This window comes from Acomys minous (genome assembly GCF_964271855.1).
Source record: "Acomys minous genome assembly, chromosome: 10".
NCBI classification, from domain to species: Eukaryota; Metazoa; Chordata; class Mammalia; order Rodentia; family Muridae; genus Acomys; species Acomys minous.
In genome coordinates this window covers 74,476,363-74,498,548 of record NC_140491.1, presented here as the reverse complement: position 1 = coordinate 74,498,548, position 22,186 = coordinate 74,476,363, and the positions used below count along the sequence as shown (strand labels likewise).

General features: G+C 40.9%; 1 protein-coding gene across 1 annotated transcript; it reads left to right on the top strand.

Moving 5' to 3' along the window:
- Window positions 1-464: 464 nt before the first annotated feature.
- Window positions 465-21,547, top strand: LOC311607304 (endogenous retrovirus group K member 24 Gag polyprotein-like; the record flags this gene model as incomplete). The annotated part of the gene is made up of 3 exons (XM_084798970.1): window positions 465-539; window positions 19,285-19,458; window positions 19,736-21,547. The coding sequence occupies 3 exons, from the start codon at window positions 465-467 to the stop codon at window positions 21,545-21,547; spliced, it is 2,061 nt and encodes a 686-aa protein (XP_084655096.1).
- Window positions 21,548-22,186: the final 639 nt, after the last annotated feature.

Below are 22,186 nucleotides of genomic sequence, written 5' to 3'. Positions count from 1 at the left end.
TGTTCCATATTTTTCCTTCAATTTTGTTACCCAATAGGCCTCTGACAACAAACATTGGATGGGAGACTTCACAGTTTCTCTCATACCGAGGGAAAGTGATCAGGGTTGGGCTTATGGGCAGTAAAACAGTTTAGACACTCTGATGTTTTAGGTTGTCATGCTTGAGGGAAAATAATGAACTGGCCATGATATGTCTCACTTATGTATCCATGGAAGGCTGTGAGACATTGAGCTCTTGTAGGTTTCTTTGTAAGGCAAAAATAAATGTATTTTTTTTACCATGTTAATTTCGTGATCTGTATTAGATGTATTTCATGTACATTGAGACTCATTAAGAAGTTCTATCTGGATTTCAAAATATCAGAGAAGACAAAATGTAGGTGATGTGTAACCTTGATAAATAAATATCTTGTAGTATATTAGTAGAGAAGAAGAGAATTCTATGAGACCTTAAATAGGTGACCATGGTGAAATGTAAGAGTCTTGGAGTTGGGAAAGCAAAAACAATTGAGAAGTGGTCACTGATAAGAAACAACCAGGTATGTTTGTTATGTCAGCATCTTAGAAAATAATATTTAAGCTAGGAGTGGGGCACATGTTTTTAATCAAGCACTTGGGAGGCAGAGGCAGGTAGATCTCTTTGAGTTTGAAGCCAGACTGATCTACAGAGTGAGTCCAAGGACATCCAATGCTACACAGAGAAATCCTGTTTCAAGAAAACATAAAACAAAAAAGATATTTAAAAAGGAAAAGAATATTCAGAAAAAGAAATAAGTACTTCTTCTCTCAATGAGAACAAAAAGTTAGATTTAGAAAGATGTAAATTCCTAGAAAGTCTGATAAAGAGCAGTCAGGTGTTGGGGACATTTTTATTGAAGTTATTTTATTATTAAACTGAAAGGATGGAAATGAAGTTTCTGACTATGGATGATTTGTCTTATGATTTTATTGCTGAGAAGAGACACCATGCCCATGGCAACTTTTATGAAGGAAAACATTTATCTGGAGCTGGCTAACAGTTTAGAAATGTAATCTAGTGTCATCATGGCAGGAAGCATGACAGAATGCAGGCAGGCAAGATTTTGGAGAGGTAGATGAGACTTCTATATCTGGATCTATAAACAGCAAAAAGTGACAAGACACATTGACGAGGACTGACCTTCTGAGACCTTCAAGAAACTCCCCCTAGTGACATACTTCCTCCAATTAAGCCACACCTTATTCAAGGTAATACTTCCTAATAATGGCATTCCTTTTGGGTCTATGGGGGGCCATTTTTATTCAAACCACCATATTCTACTCCCTAGACTCCATAGGCTTGTAGCCATATCATAATGCAAAATACATTTAGTCTAATTTCAAAAGTCCTCATAGTCTAGAACAGTCTCAGACTTGTTTAAAAGTTCAAAGTTCAAAGTCTTCTGAGATTCACCTATAGAGGCCTCTCTTATCAAAATGAAAAAAGCAAATCACATACTTCCAACATATAATGGCACAGGATATACATACTGTTCCAAGGAGAGGGATCATAGTAAGAGAACACTGGATCAAAGCTGGATCAAAAACAGCTGGACAAACGTCAAACTCTGCACCTCCATTTCTGATGTCAAAATGCTCTTCAGATCTTTAACTCCTTCCAGCTTTGTTACTGCAATGCATCCCTTTCTCTTGGGCTTATTCCACTCTTTGTTAGCAGCTCTCATTGTCTGGAATCTCATGACTCTGGCATCTCCAATATCTTGAAGCCTCCAAGGCAATCCAGGCATCACCTCCACAGCTTAACATAATGGCCTCTCTGGGTTTCCATGCAGGAACACTCATGCCATATGCCTCACCTTGGCAGCTTTTCTTAGTCGTGGAGAGAGATTCCATAAGCCCTTTCTCCTATCCTTGATTTTAAAGCCACAACCAGGTGGCCCAAGCTGCCAAGATCTGCTACTGCTGGGGCTGGAACATGGGCCTCTTGTTCACTTACATCGGTATCAGATTTTTGGTTTTGATGGTTTCCTTCACTGTCTAAGCTTGTCTGTTCCAGAACTTTCTCTATAGAAGCAGGATGACCTCAAACTTAGAGATCTGCTGGCCTCTGCCTCCAAAGAGCTGGGATTACAGGCATGCACCACCACACCTGGCCCTAAGATTTTCTTTAATTCATTTTTACAAGTTGTAAGTTTAGCTGGGTGGGTCTTGCCCAGATGTTACCACTCCCTTTATTTCATTTAACATCAGGTTTTTCTTTAATTTGTTTATCTCTTTGAACACAGGATTCAGTTCCATTCTGCTTCCTTATGTCTATTTCCTCCTTGAACTATTTTGTATTTTCTCTTGCTTGGTTTGCTCCTTTTTCTTATATATCTGGATTAGCATGGTCACTAATAACCACACAACAGAGACCACACTAGGCTGTTTTGAAATCTTTTCTGCAAAGGCACTTAATCCAACACTCTTCAACTTATCCTCGGGTAGTTTTGTTTTGTTTTTGTTTTTTTGTTTTTGGGTTTTGGGTATTTTTTGTACAAGTGCAGAATGCAGACATATTCTTTACCAGAACAACACAAGAACAGTCTATAGGACACATACTAACATTCATTTCCTCTGAAACCTTTTGAGCCAGGATCACACTGTTCAAATCACCCTCAGCACCATTGTCCTTCATGTTCTTACTAGGATGGTCCATTAAGGCCCACTTAAAGTATTCAACTGATTTTCTAATTAAAAGTTACAAAAACACAGTGAAGCCTATCACAACAATTCCCCACTCCTGGTACCAAAATATGCCTTAGTTGGTGTTTTATTGCTCTGAAGAGACACCGTGAGCATTCCAACTCTTATAAAGCAAAACATCTAATTTGGGGCTGGCTTGTAGTTCAGAGGTTTAGTCCATTTTCACCATTGCAGGAAGCATGGCAACATGCAGGCAGACATGGTGCTGGAGAGGTAGCTAAGAGTTCTACATCATTATTTGTAGGCAGCACACTTCTTCCAACAAAGCCATATCCACTCCAACAAGGTCATACCTCCTAATAGTGCCACTCCCCTCTATGCTTATGGGAGCCAATTTTATTCAAACTACCACAGTACACATATAAGTTTTTTTTTAGATTAGGTAGACAAAAATGTTCTGTATAACTGGAAGAGAACATTGGTAGTGAAAAGTATGACATTTAGCCTATAAACCACATAATGACCAGCATGGTACAAAACATGTGCTTTGATGGCACATATAACATGGCAGTAACCAAGAGCTCTCTAATTGAACTCAAGATCTGCTCAGAAATCATGCCTGGAGACCAGCTAACTACTCAGTGCCAATGAAGTCATGGGTTGAAACTAGGTACAGTAAAGGCTCAAAGACAATGATAAAATTGAAATGTGGAAAGGAAGTTAGAGAAACTAAATTCCACTGCATGTGAGGTTGCCAAGAAATTGGTGACAACAACAATTCAATCCTTGCATATAGCAAAGTCCCTTGTTTCTGCACCCATGGAAGTGTATTACTAAATAAAATCACTCATATTACATCTCATGTGCTATCCCATCCCATGTATCCTCCCATTCCTCTCTCCCTCCTGCTTTTACCCTATTCCCCTTCCCTATGACTGTGACTCAGGGGGACCTCCTCCCCCTGAATATGATGCTAGGGTATCAAGTCTCTTCTTGGTAGTCTGCTATCCTTTCTCCAAGTGCCATTGGCTCCCCATTTCTCAATTGGATTATTTGATTTGGTGGTGTTTAATTTCTTGAGTTCTTTCTATATTTTGGATATTAGACCTTTGTCAGATGCAGGGTTGGTGAGGATCTTTTCCCAGTCTGTAGGCTGTCGCTTTGTTCTCTTGACAGTGTCTCCTGCTTCTCTGTCTCATGAGGTCCCATTTATTAATTGTTGACCTTAAGGCCTGGGCTGTTGGTGTTCTGTTCAGGAAGTTGTCTCCTGAGCCAATGTGTTCCAGGTTCTTCCCCACTTTTTCTTTTAACTGATTTAGTGCCTCTGGTTTTATGTTGAGGTCTTTAATCCACTTGGACTTGAGTTTTGTGCAGGGTGACAAGTATGGGTCTAACTGTATTTTTTTTTACACATAGACATCCAGTTAGACCAGCACCATTTGTTGAAGATGCTATCCTTTTTCCATTGAATAGATTTGACTTCTTTGTAAAAGAAAATTCAGGTGATTATATGTGTGTGGATTCATCTCTGGGTCTTCAGTTCAATTCCATGAATCAACCACCCTATTGCTGTGCCAGTACCATGCTGTTTTAATTACTGTTGCTTTATAGTACAGCTTGAGATCAGGTATGGAGATTCCTCCTGAGGATCTTTCATTGTATAAGATTGTTTTTGCTATTCTGCGTTTTTTGTCTTTCCATATGAAGTTCAGAATTGACCTTTCAATGTCTTTAAAAATTGTAGAGGTATTTTGATGGGGATTGCTTTGAATCTCTAAATTGCTTTTGGTAATATGGCCATTTTTACTATGTTAATTCTGATCCACGACCAAGGAAGACCCCTCCATCTTCTCAAGTCTTCTTCAATATCTTTTTTTTAGGAACTTAAAGTTTTTTTTTCAAACAAGTCCTTCACTTGCTTGGTTAGAGTTACTCCTAGATATTTTAAATTGCTTGTGGCTGATGTGAAGGGCATAGATTTCCTAATTTCTTCCTCCGTACAATTGTCATCTGTAAATAGAAAGACTACTGATTTTTTGGAGTTAATTTTGTATCCAGCCAGTTTGTTGAACACGTTTATCAGCTAAAGGGGTTCTCTGGTAGAATTTTGGGGGTCACTAATGTACACTATCATATCATCTGCAAATAGGGATAATTTGACTTCTTCCTTTCCCATTTTGATCCTCTTGATCTCCTTGTGTTGTCTTACTGCTCTGGCTAGAACTTCAAGAAAGATATTGAAGAGATATGGTGATAGTTGGCAGCCTTGTCTGGTCCCCAATTATAGAGGAGTTTCCTTGAGTATCTTTCCATTTAATTTGATGTTGGCTATTGGCTTGCTGTATATTGCCTTTATTATGTTTAGGAATGTGCCTTGTATCCCCAGTCTCTCCAACACTTTAAACATGAATGGATGTTGCATTTTGTCAAATGCTTTTTCTGCATCTAAGGAGATGATCATGTGTTTTTTCCTTTTAGTTTGTTTATATGGTGGATTACATTGATGGATTTCTGTATATTAAACCATCCCTGCATGCCTGGAATGAAGCCTGCCTGGTCATGATGAATGATATCTTAGATATGTTCTTGTATTTGTTTTGCAAGTATTTTTTTGAGTATCTTTGTGTCTATATCCGTAAGAGAGATTGGTCAAAGTTCTTTTTTGTTGGGTCTTTGTGAGGTTTAGGTATCAATGTGACTATGGCCTTATAGAAAGAATTTGGTAAAGTTCCATCCATTTCTATCTTTTGGAATAGCTTGAAGAGTATCGGTATTATCCCATCTTTGAAGGTCTGATAGAATTCTGTGCTGAAACCACTTGGCCCCAGACTTTTTTTGGTTGGGAGAATATCAGTGATAGCTTCTATTTCTATAGGAGATGTAGGACTATTGAATTTGTTTATCTGATTTGATTCAATTTTAGCAAGTGGAATCAATCAAGAAAATTGTCATTTTCCCTTAAATTTTCAGATTTTGTGGCATATATGCCTTTAAAGTAGGATCTTATGATTTTTTGTATTTCTTCCGTGTCTGTTGTTATGTCTCCATTTTCATTTTTTGATTTTGTTGATTTGGATAATGTCTCTCTGCCTTTTAATTAGTTTGGCAAATGGTTTGTCTATCTTGTTAATTTTCTCAAAAAACCAGCTCCTGGTTTTGTTGATTCTTTTAATTGTTCTTTTTGTTTCTAATTTATTGATTTCAGCCCTGAGTTGATTATTTCCAGATTTCTACTCCTCTTGGGTGTTTCTGCTTCTTTTTTTCTAGAGCTTCCAGATGTGTTGTTAAGTTGCTTATGTGGGATGTTTCCAATTTCCTTTTAAAGGCACTTAGTGCCATGAATTTTCCTCTTAGCACTGCTTTCAATGTATCCCACAAATTTGGGTATGTTGTTCCATCATTTTCATTGAATTTCAGGAAGTCTTTTCTTTCTTTCTTTATGTCTTCCATGACCCATGTGTCATTAAGTAGACAGTTGTTTTGTTTCCATGGTGATCTGATAAGATACAAAGTATTATTTCAATCTTCTTGTATCTGTTGAGGCTTGCTTTGTGACCTACTATATGGTCAATTTTGGAGAGGGTTCCATGGGGTGTGGAGAAGGAAGTATAGTCTTTTGTGTTTGGGTGGAAGGTTCTGTAAACATCTGTTAGATCCGTTTGATTCATGGTTTTGGTTAGTGATGTTATTTCTTGGCTTAGTTTCTATTTCAATGACCTATCCTTCAGTGAGAGTGGGGTGTTGCAGTCTCCCACTATTAATGTGTTGTGATCGATGAGTGACTTAAACTTCATTAACGGAGGGTGCCCTTGTATTTGGAGCATGGATGTTCAGAATTGTAATGTCATGTTGGTTAATTTTACCCTTGATGAGTATGAAGTGTCCTTCCTCATCCCTTTTGATTAATTTTCATTGAAAGTCTATTTTATTAGATATTAGGATAGCTACACCAGCTTGCTTCTTGTGACCATTAGCTTGGAATAGCTTTTTCTCTGCCTTTTACCCTGAAGTAATGTCTGTCCTTGTGGGTGAGATGTGTTTCTTGGATGCGGAAGAATGTTGGGTCTTGTTTATGCATCCATTCTGTTTGTCTATGTCTTTTTGTTGGATAATTAAGACCATTGATGTTGAGGGATATTAATGACCAGTGACTGTTAAGTCCCTTCATTTTGATGCTTGTTACAATAGAGAGTTTGTGAGGTTGTGATTTTGTGATGGTGTAGTTATCAATTTCCTGTGTAGTTTTGTTTGTAACTCATCCCTGTGTGGTGGGGTTTTTCTTCTAGTAACTTATGTAATGCTTGATTTGTGGATAGGTACTGTTTGAATTTGTTCCTGAGATGAAATATTTTGTTTTCTTCATCAATGGTTATTGATAGTTTTGCTGGGTACAATAGTCTAGCCTGGCATCTGTGGTCTCTTAGGGTTTGCAGGAATTCTATCCAGGCCCTTCTGCATTTCATGGTCTCAGCTGAGAAGTCGGGTGTAATTCTGATAAGTTTGTCATTGTATGTTACTCTGCCTTTTTCCCTTCTAGCTTTTAATATTTTTTCTTTGTTCTGTATAATTTGTGTTTTTATTATTATGTGGTGGGAAGAGTTTTTTTTCTAGTCGATTGTATTTGGTGTTCTGTAGTCCTCTTGCATATTCATATGGATCACCTTCTTCAGATTGGGAAATTTTCTTCTATGATTTTGTTGAAGATATTTTCTGGGCCACGGAGTTGGGCATCTTCTCTTTCCTCAATGCCTATTATTCTCAGGTTTCTTTTTTTTTTGTGATGTCCTTGATTTCTTGGATGTTCTATGCCAGGAACTTTTCTGATTTAGCATTTTCTTTGATGGTTGTTTTGGGTTCTATGATTTTACCTTCAGGTCCTGAAATTTGTTCCTCCATTTCCTTGATTCTGTTTAAGAAGGCCATCTCTTTGTTGGTTGCTTTCTTCTCTATGGTCTTTTGGTCACATTTTTCTTCTGTGTGTTCCCTTATCATAGATTCTGTATTTGTCTTCAGATTTTGAAGTGCTTTATTGGTTTCCTTCATCTGTCTGTTTGTATTTTCCTGAGATTCTGCCAGTGCCTCTCTATATGACTCTTTTATGTCCTCCACTCACTTGGTTGCATCCTCCTGCAGCTGTTTACAGATTTCATTCACTTCTTCCATTATCATCTTCCTTACTAAGGGCTTGAGGTAATTTTCTTGTATTTTGACTGTGTTTGGGTTCTCCAGGTTGTTTTCTTTGGGATAGCTGGGATCTGGAGGTGCTGAGCTGTTTTGTTGTTTGCATTCTTATGCTGTCTTTTAGACATTTTGCTGTTTCTGTTAATAGGATGTGGCTTCTGGTTTCCTTCAATGGTTGTTGAGAGTGGGTACTTGGTGAATGATTATAGGTCACGTGCTCTTGCCTGTGGGGATCAGGGAGTTTTTCCCTGACACAGGCAGGTGACCTAGTTTCCACTCCTGAAGATTTTGCTCTACACTTTAGGCTCTGGGCTGGGTCAGCAGAATTAGGCTTTTGACTGGTCCCTTTCATGTTAGTGTTTTGATTCAGGCCAGCTGTTATGGGGTCTCAGATCGAGGCTGGCAAGCTCTGGCTGGGCAAGATGTTTCCAGTTGTCTGCACTTCCAGCTGACCGGTAGTCCAGACCTTGCCCAGCTCAGACCCACTGAGCAATGTGTACCTTTTAGACCAGTATATAGATACCTCTGGGGTGTCCAGCCTTTCCCAAGAGGGTGGGCGATCCTGCTGGGGCTGTGTGTAGTGTCCAAGCTGGGTTCTAACTGCTGGGATCTGTAGTCTCAGTACCCTGTTCTCTGTTCCAATGTGGGCCCAGTTTGGCCCCCACAGGCTGCACGCCACTCTCTCTGAGCTAGGTGGACCCAAGCAGCTCAGTACCCTGTGCTCTGTTCCAATGTGGGCCTGGTTTGGCCCCACTAGCTGGGCACCACTCTCTCTGAGCTAGGTGGACCCAGCCCCATGAGAGATCCTGCCAGGGATGTGTGAAGTGTCCTTGCTGGGATCTAACTGCTTGGATCTGCAGGCTCTGTCCCCTGTGCTCTGTTACAATGTGGGCCTGGTATTGCCCTGCTGGCTGCATGCTGCTCTCTCTGAGCTAGGTGGACCCAAGCAGCTCAGCACCCTGTGCTCTGTGCCCGGTTTGGCACTGCAGGTTGCGTACACTCTCTCTGAGCTAGGTAGACCCAGTTGCCTGTGTTTCCATGTGGAGTGGTGTCCTTGGCAAATTTGTGTAGGGCAGGTGGATGGGACCAAGGGCAGCTCCCCCTGTTTCCTTATGACTTCCACAGGCCAAGGGCTCTGGTACCGACACGCACACTGAATTAGGGCTTTATCTGTCAGCTGCAGCCTACAGATGGGTTCCATAGGAGCATCTCGAAAGTGGGTTCATGGCCTCAGTGGACTGTTACTTGACCCGGGGCCAGGCCTTCCAGTGGTCTACACTGTGCAGGACCCCACTCACCTAAAGTTCTCTGGATTTAATAGTCTGTGGTTCCATTCAAGTCCCAGGTCTCCATGCAGTAGATCAGATACAGTGCTTGCTGGGCGCTGCCAACTTGAGGGTCATTGTAATAGTTTTCTTTTTGGCCATTTTATTCATCTTTGACATAGGCAACACATTTCTCTTTAAAAATTGAAAATAGATTTTTCAAACAGCATACCTGATTATAATTTTCTCCCTATATCTCCTCCCACTCAGATCTACCCCCTTTCTCTCTCTTATTACAAAATAAAAAGACATCTAAGGGATAATAATATAATATAATAAGATAAAACAAAAAGAGGAAATCAAAATAGGCCAAACAGAAGAGTCTAAGAAAATAAACAAAAAATTTATAGAGGCAGAGACCCACTAGTTTGTACACTCAAGATCCCATAAAAATTCAAAACTGGAAACCATAATACATATTGGAACCTGTAGAGTATAAAACAAAAATAATAATAATAAAAGAAAAAGAAAAAGAAAGCCTTTACATGACATTATGAGACAAGGAACCCCCAAAGCTGCCATTGAGTTTGTTTTCTCTTGGCTACTTACTGCTGGGCATGTATCGTACACTTAAGAGTAATTTGTTTCCACAGTGAGACTCCCTTGGGGGCACCTAAAGTTTCATTTGCAAGTAATTATCAGCTAGAGACAGTGTCTGGGTTTGGGATAGGGCCATGTGTCTACTTCTTTCATCTCTAGACCCCATCCCAATGTAGACCTGTGCAAGCCTTGTGCATACTGTGAATCTCTTGTGAGTTCATATTAGCTTTGATGAAGTTGAGTTAGAGGGCCTTGTTTTCTTGGTATCCTCCACCCCCTTTGTCTTTTATAGTCTTTTGCCTCCTCTTCTACAGGATTCTCTGAAGCCTAAAGGAAGCTATTTGATGAAAACATTTCATATAGGGCTGAGTATTCTGAGGTCTCTCACTCTCGGCATATTGTCTGGCTGTGCATCTCTATGTTTATTCCCATCTGTTGCAGGAGCATGCTTTCCAAGTGATGGGTATACAAGGCACTGATCTGTGGTCTAGCACAGTGTTGTCAGGAGTAATTTTATTGCTAATTCTTTTAGCAGAACAATATTATTTGGCTTTATTATAGGTTGCTGGATTATCTAGTCTCAAGTTCTTGGTAACCCAGGCAGTGTTAGCATGGGGTGCATCTTGTGGAGTAGGCCTAAGGTAAAATCAGATTATTTGGTTGGTTATTACCACAAGTTTTGTGACACCATTAGCCAATCTTTCAGGCAGGACACCATTATAGACTGAAGAGTTTGCAATTGGGTTGTTGTTTATGCTTCTCCTTTGGTAATGTACAGAGTACCTTCTGGTACACAAAACACTAATTCATTGGGTGAAGGCTCTATTTATTTATGTAGGCACAAGCTTGACTTCTCTGTATTTAATGAGTTATGTAGGTGTTGCCTTCAGCAATAAGACCTTGCTGTCAGTTTCTGGAGAGCAACCAATTGTCTTGGCAACAGCCTGGGTTGTTTGGGCATCCCCATGGGACCCTTGGGTCAACAAGTAAATTAGATGTAATTTAATCTTGGAACTAGGAGCTTCATTTGGTGACAAGAGATGTTTAGTTGGGGCTCTATCTCCAGATTTTTTGGCAATTTTTAGATCACCCTCATGTATGTATGTATTTTAGAAAGCTTCTACTATATTGTGCTTCCATACTACCTATCAAATTTGTCTTTTCTTATATTTTCTTGTTTATCCATCTCTTCCATCTCCTTCCACTCTTGATCTTCCCATTACAGAAGACCCCTCCACCTATAACTATCTATTTTATTTTGCTTTCAAACCCTTAGTAATTTATCAGAATTGTCAGGGAAATGATAAGTTATTTGGTATAAATATAATAACAAATAAAACAATATATGATTATCTCAATTATATCTTGTGCTGGATTATGAATTATGATAAAATTAATGGGATTTAAACTTTCTTTTAGGAGATCCAAGATGACAGCACTGAACACACACCTCATTTGATCAGCAGGACAGCAGTGGCTTTACAGAGACCTAAGGTCTGGTTCAAGAACCCCAAAATACCAGTAATGATGACAACCAGATGAGAAGGGTCCAAACTAGGTGGATGTCAGCTGGGTCTGGCCTTAAGACACATGAATGATTCACAGAAAAGTTCCAGGTCTTTGCAGGCATGGCTACCTGCCCCATGCACTCCAAATTCCTGTACCACAAGCCTAGCTAGCAGTTGGTTTTTGACCACCTGAGCACACAGAGAGAGCTCTGTACTACAAAAACAACAGCATTTCTCATTGTTCTCTACCCCTAGGAGGCAAGCAAGGCTGCAGGAGCACATCTCTGTTTGGTATATTTCTGCCTGCTCCTCAGATGCCTGATATACTCAGTTGACAAATATAGAGCCATCAGAGACAGTATCTCAGCAGAGGTAAGTTGGGCTGGGCACAGAACCAAATTCCCATTGTATTCTGCCCAGAGGATGCAAGCAAGCCCACCAGAGCATCTCTCTGCTTTAATACATTTCTTCACACTCCCCAGCAACCTGGCCTACCTGGGAGCCAACATAGTCAGTGAACCCAGCAGAAGGGATTAGGGTGAAGCCCCATTGCCTAAACATATGCCTAAACCCTCTGACCATCAGAGACCCCCATACCTGATAACACCAGAGGATTATCGGATGGCTGAGAAACACTTAAAGACATGCTCAATGTCTTTAGTCATCAGAGAAATGCAAATCAAAATGACTCTGAGATTCGATCAGAAGGCTCAGATAAAAAATTCAAGTGACAGCACATGCTGGCGAAGATGTGGAGAAAGGGGGAATACTCCTTCATTGTTCATGGGAATACAAACTTGTACAACCACTTTGGAAATCTATCTGGCGCTTTCTCAGAAAACTGAGAATAGAGCTTCCTCAAGACCCAGCTATTCCACTTTGTTGAGAATTTTCTGTTTAGTTCTGAGTCTCATTTTTTAATTGGGTCATTGGGTTTGGTGGTGTTTAATTTCTTAAGTTCTTTATTTATTTTGCATATTAGACCTTTGTCAGATATAGGGTTGGTGAAGATCTTTTCCTAGTCTGTAGGCTGTTGCTTTGTTCTTTTGACAGTGTCTTCTGCCTTACAGAAGCTTCTCAGCCTCATGAAGTCCCATTTATTGATTGTTGATGCTATGTTGTTCTGTTCAGGAAGTTGTCGCCTGTGCCAATATGTTCCAGGCTCTTCCTCATTTTTCCTTCTAACTGATTTAGTGTCTCTGGTTTTATGTTGAAGTCTTTAGTCCATACGAACTTGAGGTTTTTGCATGGTAATAAATATGGGTCTAATTGCATTTTTTTACACGTAGATATCCAGTTAGACCAGCACCATTTGTTGAAGATGCTATCCCTTTTCCATTGAATAGACTTGGCTTCTTTGTCAAAAATCATTCATTTCTGGGTCATCAATTTAATTCCATTGATCAACCAGCCTATTGCTGTGACAGTACTATGCTGTTTTAATTACTGTTGCTCTATAGTACAGTTTGAGATCAGGTTTGGAGATCCCTCTAGAGGATATTTTATTGTATAGGATTGGTTTTTTTTCTCCTTTATTAATTTATTCTTGTTACATCTCAATGGTTATCCCATCCCTTGTATCCTCCCATTCTTCCCTCCCTCCCATTTTCCCCATATTCCCCTCCCCTATGACTGTTCCTGAGGGGGATTACCTCCCCATGTATATGTTCATAGGGTATCAAGTCTCTTCTTGGTAACCTGCTGTCCTTCCTCTGAGTGCCACCAGGTCTTCCCCTCCAGGGGACATGGTCAAAGGTGAGGCACCAGAGTATGTGAGAAAGTAATATCCCACTCTCCACTCTACTGTGGAGAGTGTTCTGTCCATTGGCTAGATCTGGGTAAGGGTTTAAGGTTTACCGCCTGTATTGTCCTTGGCTGGTGCCTTAGTTTTAGCGGGACCCCTGGGCCCTAATCTGCCTATCATAATGTTCTACTTGTAGGCTTCTAGGACCCTCTGGATCCTTCTACTTTGCCATTCTCCCATGCTTCTCTCATCTAGAGTCCCACTAGAATGTCCTCCCCTCTGTCTCAGTTTCGTGGTAAGTGAAGGCTTTCGTGGGATATGCCCCTTGGGCTAATATGCAGATATAAGTGAGTATATACCATTTGAGTCTTTCTGCTTCTGGGTTAACTCACTCATTATGATCATTTCTAGCTCAATCCATTTATCCACAAATTTCGGGAATTCCTTGTTTTTAATAGCTGAATAGTATTCCATAGTGTATATGTACCACAGTTTCTTTATTCATTCTTCTATTGAGGGACACTTAGGCTGTTTCCATGTTCTGGCTATTATGAATAAGGCTGCTATGAACATGGTTGAGCAAATTTTCTTGCTGTGTGCTGGAGCATCTTCTGGGTATATTCCAAGGAGTGGAATAGCTGAGTCTTGAGGAAGCCCTATTCCCATTTTTCTGAGATAGCACCAGATAGCTTTCCAAAGTGGTTGTACTAGTTTGCATTCCCACCAGCAATGAAGGAGTGTTCCTCTCGCCCCACATCCTCACCAGCATGTGGTGTCGCTTGAATTTTTGATATTGTATAGGATTGTTATAGCTATTCTGGGTTTTTAGTTTTTCCATATGAAGCTGAGAATTGTCTTTAAAAATTGTGTAGGTATTTTGATAGGGATTGCATTGAATCAGTAAATTGTTTTTGGTAAGGTGGCCATTTTTATTATGTTAATTCTCCTCATCCATGTACATCTTCAATCTCCTTCTTAATAGGTTTGAAGTTTATTTTAAACAAGTCTTTCAAATGCTTGGTTAGAGTTACTACTAGATACTTTCCTTAATTTCTTTCTCTGCACCAATGTCATTTGTATACAGGAAGGCTACTGACTTTTTTGAGTTAATTATGTATCCAGCCACTTTGCTGAAGGTGTTTATCAGCTATAGGAGTTCTCTGGTGGAATTTTGGTAGTCATGTAGGCATACTATCATATCATTTGTGAACCGGGACAATTTGACTTCCTCCTTTCACATTTGGATCCCCTTGATCTTTTGTTGTCTTATTACTCTAGCTGGAACATCAAGAACTATATTGAAGAGACATGGAGAAAGTGGGCAGCCTTGTCTGGTCCTTGATTTTAGAGGAATTTCATTGAGTATCTTTCCATTGAATTTGATGTTGGCTATATGCTTGCTGTATATAGCCTTTATTAAGTTTAGGTGTGTGCCTTGTATCTCTGCTCTCTCCAAAACTATAAACATGAATGGGTGTTGGATTTTGTCAAATGCTTTTTTCAGCATCTAAAGAGATGATCATGTGTCTTTTTTTCTTTCAGTTTGTTTATATATGGTATCACATTGATGGATTTCCGTATATTAAACAACCCCTGCATTCCAGGAATGAAGGCTACTTGGTCATGGTGAATAACATCTTTGATGCATTCATTTATTTGGTTTGCTAGTATTTTATTGAGCATTTTTGCATCAATGTTCATAAGAGAAATTGGTCTGAATTTTTCTTTCTTTGTTGGGTCTTCATGAGGTTTAGGTATCAAGGTGACTGTGGCCTCATAGAATGAATTTGGTAATATTCCATCCTTTTCTATCTGTGGAGTAGCTTGAAGAGTATCAGTATTAGTTCATCTTTGAAGATCTGGTAGTATTCTGAGCTGAAAACTAGTACATCCCACTTTGGAAATCTACCTGGCACTATCTCAGAAAACTGGGAATAGGGCTTCCTCAAGACCCAGCTATTCCACTCCTTGAAGTATACCCAGAAGATGCACCAGCACACAACAAGGACATATGCTCAACCATGTTCATAACAGCCTTATTCATAATAGCCAGAACATGGAAACAGCCTAAGTGTTCCTCAGTAGAAGAATGGATAATGTAACTGTGGTACATTTACACTATGGAATACTACTCAGCTATTAAAAACAAGGAATTTCCAAGATTTGCGGATAAATGGATTGAACTAGAAATGATCATAATGAATGAGTTAACCCAGAAGCAGAAAGACTCAAATAGTATATACTCACTTATAGCTAGACACTAGTCCAAGGGACATGTCCCATGAAAGTCTTCACCTACAAGGAAAGTGGGATAGATGTGAGGACATCCTTTTGGGACTCTAGGTCAGAGAAGTATGAGAGAATAGGGAAATAGAAGGATCCAGAGGGTCCTGGAAACCTACAAGAAGAACATTATGATGGGCAGATCTGGGCCCAGGGGTTCTTCTCAAGCTATGGCACCAACCAAGGACAAAGCATGCAGTAAACATCAAAACCCTACCCATATCTAGCCAATGGACAGGACATTCTCCATAAATGAGTGAAGAGTGAGAATTGACTTTCACATGAACTCTGGTGCACCATATTTGACCACATCCCCTTGATGGGAAGACCTGGTGGCACTCAGAGGAAGGATAGCAGGCTATCAAGAAGAGACTTTATACCCTATGATCATATACAAGGAGAAGAGGTCCCCCTCAGTCACAATTATAGGGGAGGGGAATAGGGTGAAAGTGGGAAGGAGGGAGCAATGGGATGATTGAAGGGATGGGATAACAAACAATTGAGATGTAATATGAATAAATAAGTAAATAAATGAATGAGTAAAAAAGAATACACATTAAAGTTAAAAAAAAAAAGAATTCTGAGCTGAAAGCATCTGGCCCTGGCCTGTTTTTGGTTGGGAGACTTTTAATGACTGCTTTTAGTTCTGTAGAAGAAATAGTACTATTTAATTTGTTTATCTGACCTTGATTCAATTTGGCAATTGGAATCAATCAAGAAAATTATCCATTTCCCTTAGAATTTCAAATCTTGTGGAATATGAGCCTTTGTAGTAGAATCTTTTGATTCTTTGTATTTCTTCTGTGTCTATTGCTATGTCTCCCTTTTCATTTTTGATTTTGTTGATTTGGATAGTGCCTCTCTGCCTTTTAGTTAGTTTAGCTAATGGTTTGTCTGTCTTGTTGATTTTCTCAAAGAACCTGCTCTTGGTTTGTTGATTCTTTGAATTGTTCTCTTTATTTCTAATTTACTGATTTCACCCCTGAGTTCTAGTATTTGCAGCCATCTACTCCTCTTTGATGTTTCTTCTTCCTTTTTTCTTGGGCTTCCAGATGTGTTGTTAACTTGCCTATATGAGGTGTTCCCAATTTCTGTATGAAGGTACTTAGTGCTATGAATTTCCTTCTTATTACTCCTTTCAATGTATCTCATAATTTTGGGTATGTTGTAACTTTATTTTCATTGAGTTTAAAAAGTCCTTAATTTCTTTTCTTATTTCTTCTCTGACACAGTTGTCATAGAGAAGAGAGTTGTTCATTTTCCACGTGTATGTAGACTTTTTCTTATTTCTGTTGTTGTTGAAGTCCAGTTTTAGTCCATGGTGATTTGATAAGATACAAGGCATTACTTCAATCTTCTTGTATGTGTTAACACTTGATTTGTGAACTACTGTATGATCAATTTTGGAGAAGGTTCTATGAGATGCTGAGAAGAAGGTATAATCTTTTGTGTTTGGGTGAAAAGTTCTGTAGACATCTGTTAGGTCCATTTGATTTATGACATAATTTAGTGTTATTATTTCTTGGTTTAGATTCTGTTTCATTGACCTCTCCTTTGGTGAAAGTGGGGTATTGAAGTCTCCCACTATTAATGTGTGGGGATCGATGCATGGTTTAATATTTGTTAATATTTCTTTTACAAGTATGGGTGCCCTAGTATTGATAGCATAGATGTCCAGAATTGTGATGTCATCTTGGTTGACTTTAACTTTGATGAGTATGAAGCATCCTTCCTCATCTATTTTGATTAATTTTGGTTTAAAGTCTATTTTGCTAGACATTAAAATGGCCACACCAGCTTGCTTCTTGTGTCTGTTTGCTTGGAATAGCTTTTTCCAGCCTTTTACCCTGAGGTAATGTCTATCCTTGTGGCAGAGTTATGTTTCTTGAATGCAGAAGAATGTTGGGTCTTGTTTATGCATCCACTTTGTCGGTCTATGCCTTTTTATAGGAGAGTTGCAACCATTGATGTTGAGAGATATTAATGACCAGTGACTGTTAAATCTTATGATTTTGATGTTGGTTGTGCTAGAGGTTTTGTGTGGTTATGTTTTTACAACAGTGAAGTTATCTCCTTCTTGTGTTATTTTGGTTGTAATTTGTCACTTTGTGTTGGAGTTTTCCTTGTAGTAACTTGTATAGGGCCAGATTTGTGGCTAGAGACTGTTTGCATCTGTTTCTGTCATGGAATATCTTGTTTTCTTCATCAATGGTTTTTGAATGTTTTGCTGGTATAGTAGTCTAGACTTGCTTCTGTGGTCTCTTGAGGATTGCAGGACCTCTCTGCCCAGACCCTTCTGGCTTTGGTGGTCTCTGCTGAGAAGTCGGAAGTAATTATGATAGGTATGCCAATATATGTTACTTGGCCATTTTTCTCTTGCTATTTTTTAAACATTTTTTTTTGTTCTATATATTTTGCGTTTTTATTATTATGTGTTGGGAAGATTTTCTTTTCTGGTCTATTCTATTTGGTGTTCTGTAGGCCTCTTGAATGTTTATATACATCTCCTTCTTCAAATTGGAGAAATTTTCTTCTATGATTTTGTTGAAAATATTTTCTGGGCTTTGGAGTCGGGTGTCTTCTCATTCCTCAACACCTATTAACCACAGATTTCATCTTTTCATGGTGTCCTTGATTTCTTGGATGTTTTGTACCAGGAATTTTTCAGATTTAATATATTCCAAGATGGATGCATCAAGTTCTTCAATTGTATCTTCTACACCTGAGTTTTTTCCCTCCATCTCTTGAATTCTGTTACATAATTTTATCTCTGCACATCTTGCTTTGTTTCTCTCAGTTCTCTTGTACCCAGATTTCTTCTGTCTGTCCTTTTATCATTGTTTCCATTTTCATCTTCAGATCTTGAACTGTTTTATTGATTTCCTTCATCTGATTGTTTTTATTTTCCTGATATCTTTATTTCCTCTCTTCAGGCCTCTATAATATCCTCAATTTGTTTAGCTGCATCTTCCTACATTTACTTACAGATTTTATTCATTTTGTCCATTATCATCTTCATTACTAAGGATCTGAGATAATTTTATTGTATTTCAGTTGTGTTTGAGTTCCCAGGGTTGAATTCCTTGAGAGGGCTGGGTTCTGGAGATGCCATATTGTTTTGGTTTTTGTTGTTTCTGTTTTTATGCTAGGCTTTAATTCATATTGCTACTCTGACATTGTGAGGTAGGTTTTCATGTCCTTCACTGGTCATTGAGAGCAGTTCGCTAGTGAGTATCTATAGGTCAAGAATCCTCACATGTGGGGATCAGTGAACCCTTCTGTGGATCAAGCAGGTGATTTCATTTCAGCTCCAGGGGACTTTCCTCCATGCCCTGGGCTCCAACTGGGTCAGGAGAGGCTGGTGCTGGTGCTCTGCAGCCCGCAGATCAGTTCAAGGTAATGTAGGTATAGCTGGTTATCATACCTTTGGCTGGGCTTTCAAAACCCTGTACCACAGGCACTGGTGCTTTGGGGGCCTAGCCTCACTCTAACCTGAAGTTCCATTACCCCACTGGCTTATGGAAGTTGGCTAGCCTTCTGCCTGATCCATCCAGGCATAGGGCCTAGGTTCAGTCCCTCTTCAGAGAGCAGATACTTCCCTGTGGCTTGTGATGTTTGGCTAGGCTTCTGCCCAATCCCCTCAGGATGGTTCAGTGCCAGCCAACAGTGAAGGAACCCATGCTGGGTTTTGGCTGCCAGTTAGGTTTTCACAAGATCTGCTTAGATGAGTTGAGTCCAACCTAATTGTGTGGGAACAGTCTACTGGTGTGCCTGGCTAGGTTTCTGTCTGTGTGGAGAGCCGCGCTCTGAATTGGCGCCAATTTCCTATCTCCTTTGTCTGGGATGAGCCTAATAAACGAGTCAGTGCGCATGCGACAGCTGTACAGCCAGGCTTGATCACCGCCCAGCCCGGGGCGTCATAGTTGGTGAAGACCTAATAGCCAATCCGTTTCGCACACGCTGCCCCGTGGCCGCGGGACCTACTTAAGCAGGGCACCCTTTGTGCTCTGCGTCTTCCTCCTTCATTGTTCAATAAAAGTTGTCTGCAGAAGGATCCTGGCTCCCGCGTCTTTCTTGCTGGCAAGGAGGCTGCGCGGGACATTTGGTGCCGAAACCCGGGACGCCGGGAGAGCCTTGTTATCGCTGGCACCGAGGAGACCCTCCAGTAACGGAGCAGGATTCAGAACTGCAGATCCACGGAAGGTTCCGAGAGGTATGTTCTATCATCTCTTTGGGGTTGATATTTCAAAGCTGTCTCCATCTACAGTCGGGGCTATAGAGGCTTTTGGTTTCTTTTTTGTGGCAATTGTGCTATTTTTCCTCCTTATGTGCTGCTGCCCATCCCTTCGGCGGGGGTTTTAGTTTTATGAAGCCGTAATTAGCTGGGGTCGTAAATAAGCCCTGGCCAGCTCCCTCCTCCCTAGCTAGTCCTGTGAAGCCATAATCAACCTAATATGGGTGCATCACACTCGGTGGCACTGTCGTTACAGACACTCCTGAGAGAGCGAGATTTAAAACTCTCTACGCGCGTATTACGAAACTTCTGTAAGGAGGTAGATCGCATCGCTCCTTGGTACTCTATATCAGGCTCCCTGACGGTCCCATCATGGGAAAAGTTGGGGAAAGAGATTGAAGCAGCTGCCAGGGAGGGCCGAGTAGCCGGCCCCACAGAAAGTGTCTGGCAACTTATCCATTCTTGCCTAACGGACAAGCCTCATACTCGACTGGTAAAAGCTAGTCAACATGCCCTCAGGGAGTTACAGGATAGTCTATCAGAAACGGAACCAGAGAGGCGCCAGGATGAAAAAGGTAAAAAAGACATGTCAAAAAAGAAGGTCTCCTTGAGATTTCAAAAATCTCAAGAAGACTTAGGAGAGGGAAAGAACGCCCTGGGTGAGATGGGAGCAGGACAGTCATCTAGCAAATCTAAGCCTCTGTATCCTCCCTTAAAGGAGTTAGAGGCTCTTGAGCTGGATAGTTCCAGTTCAGACGAACACCTCAGCTCATCAGAAGAGGTGGGCTTAGAGGAAGAGGCAGCTCGGTACGAAAGTGAACGGTACCGCCCTGACGACACGCCTACCATTAAGTCTGTGGGCGTCTCAAGTAGGAAGCGCAATCTTACATCTTCTGAGGTGGGGACTCGCCCTAGTGCCCCAACACATCTGGGGGACCATAATGCACCACCGCCCTATGCGGCCCCCCCTCATAGATCCTTCTTTTCAAAACAGGATCAAAAGTTGCTGGCACAAGCCTTCCCTGTTTTTCAACAAGAAGGGGAAGGTGGCGGCCGAATTCATGCACCTGTCGAATTTAAAGATATTAAAGAGCTTGCAGAATCGGTGAATAAATATGGGGTTGATGCTAATTTTACAATTATGCAACTTGAGAGGCTTGCCACCTCTCACATGACTCCTGCTGATTGGGAGAATGTTGTAAAATCTGTACTCCCCTCAATGGGACAATATATGGAATGGAAAGCCTTATGGCATGATGCTTCCATGGTTCAGGCCAGGGCCAATGCGAATGCACAAGGCAATCAAAGGGAATGGAACTTTAATCTGTTGACTGGTCAAGGTCCTTATGCAGATGATCAAATAAATTTCGATTGGGGAGTTTACGATCAAATATCGAGGGCGGCTATCCGTGCATGGAAGTTGCTATCCAAAAAGGGGGAAGCAGGAGGAAATCTTACAAAGGTTATACAAGGTCCTCAGGAAACATTTTCAGACTTTGTTGCCAGAATGACAGAAGTCGCCAGCAGAATTTTTGGAGACCCTGAAAGGGTTAAGCCACTGATTGAGCAGTTAGTCTTTGAGAATGCTAGCCCCGAATGTAAAGCAATTATAACGCCCAGAAGAAATAAGGGATTGACTGATTGGATCAAAATTTGTAGAGGAACCGGAGGCCCACTTACAAACGCCGGTCTTGCTGCTGCCATCCTACAAGGGCAGGGCCGTCCCCGTATGGGCTCACGGCCTACATGCTTTAATTGTGGAAAGCCCGGCCATTTAAAAAAAGACTGCCGAGTTACTTCTGAAAAAAGAATTCCAGGCCTCTGTACAAAATGCAAAAAAGGGTATCATTGGGCTAATGAGTGTCGCTCTGTTAGAGACATTCAGGGCAGACTCATTCAGCATGATAGGACTACTGATAAAGCGGAGGTCAATTCAAAAAACGGCTATCAGGGCCCCAGATCCCAGGGCCCCAAGAAGTATGGGACACAACGCAACACGGAAATGCTCGCCGAGCAACGCGAGGCTCCGCAGGATTGGACCTCTGTGCCACCTCCTCATTCTTACTAATACCATCTATGGGCATCCAGCCGGTCCCAGTGAACTTCCGGGGTCCATTGCCACCTAATAGTGTAGGACTCATTCTGGGCCGCCCCTCACTTGCCTTAAAAGGGCTGATTGTCCATCCAGGAGTGGTGAACCAAAATAGCTCAACAGAACTTCAAGTTCTTTGCTCTAGTCCCCTAGGTGTTTTTTCCATCTCCCCAGGGGATCGCATAGCACAACTATTATTACTACCAAGTCTTCATGACACCCTCCCCTCTACCGGATCGCCTGGAGGAGAAGGTTCCTTTGGCACTTCAGGTACTGACTCAGCCTATCTGGTCATGAACCTGAAGAGTAGACCTACCCTGCAGTTGCAGGTTGAAGGCAAGCAATTTACAGGAATCCTGGATACTGGGGCAGATAGGAGTATTATCTCTTCAGAATGGTGGCCCACAGCATGGCCCACCACAAAGTCTAGTCACTCATTACAGGGCCTTGGATACGAATCCTGCCCTGCCATTAGCTCCAAATCTCTGTCTTGGCAATCAGAGGAGGGAATAAAAGGCAGTTTTATTCCCTACGTCCTCCCTCTGCCAGTTAACTTATGGGGTAGAGACATCCTACAGGATCTAGGCCTAACCCTTACAAATGAATATTCAACAC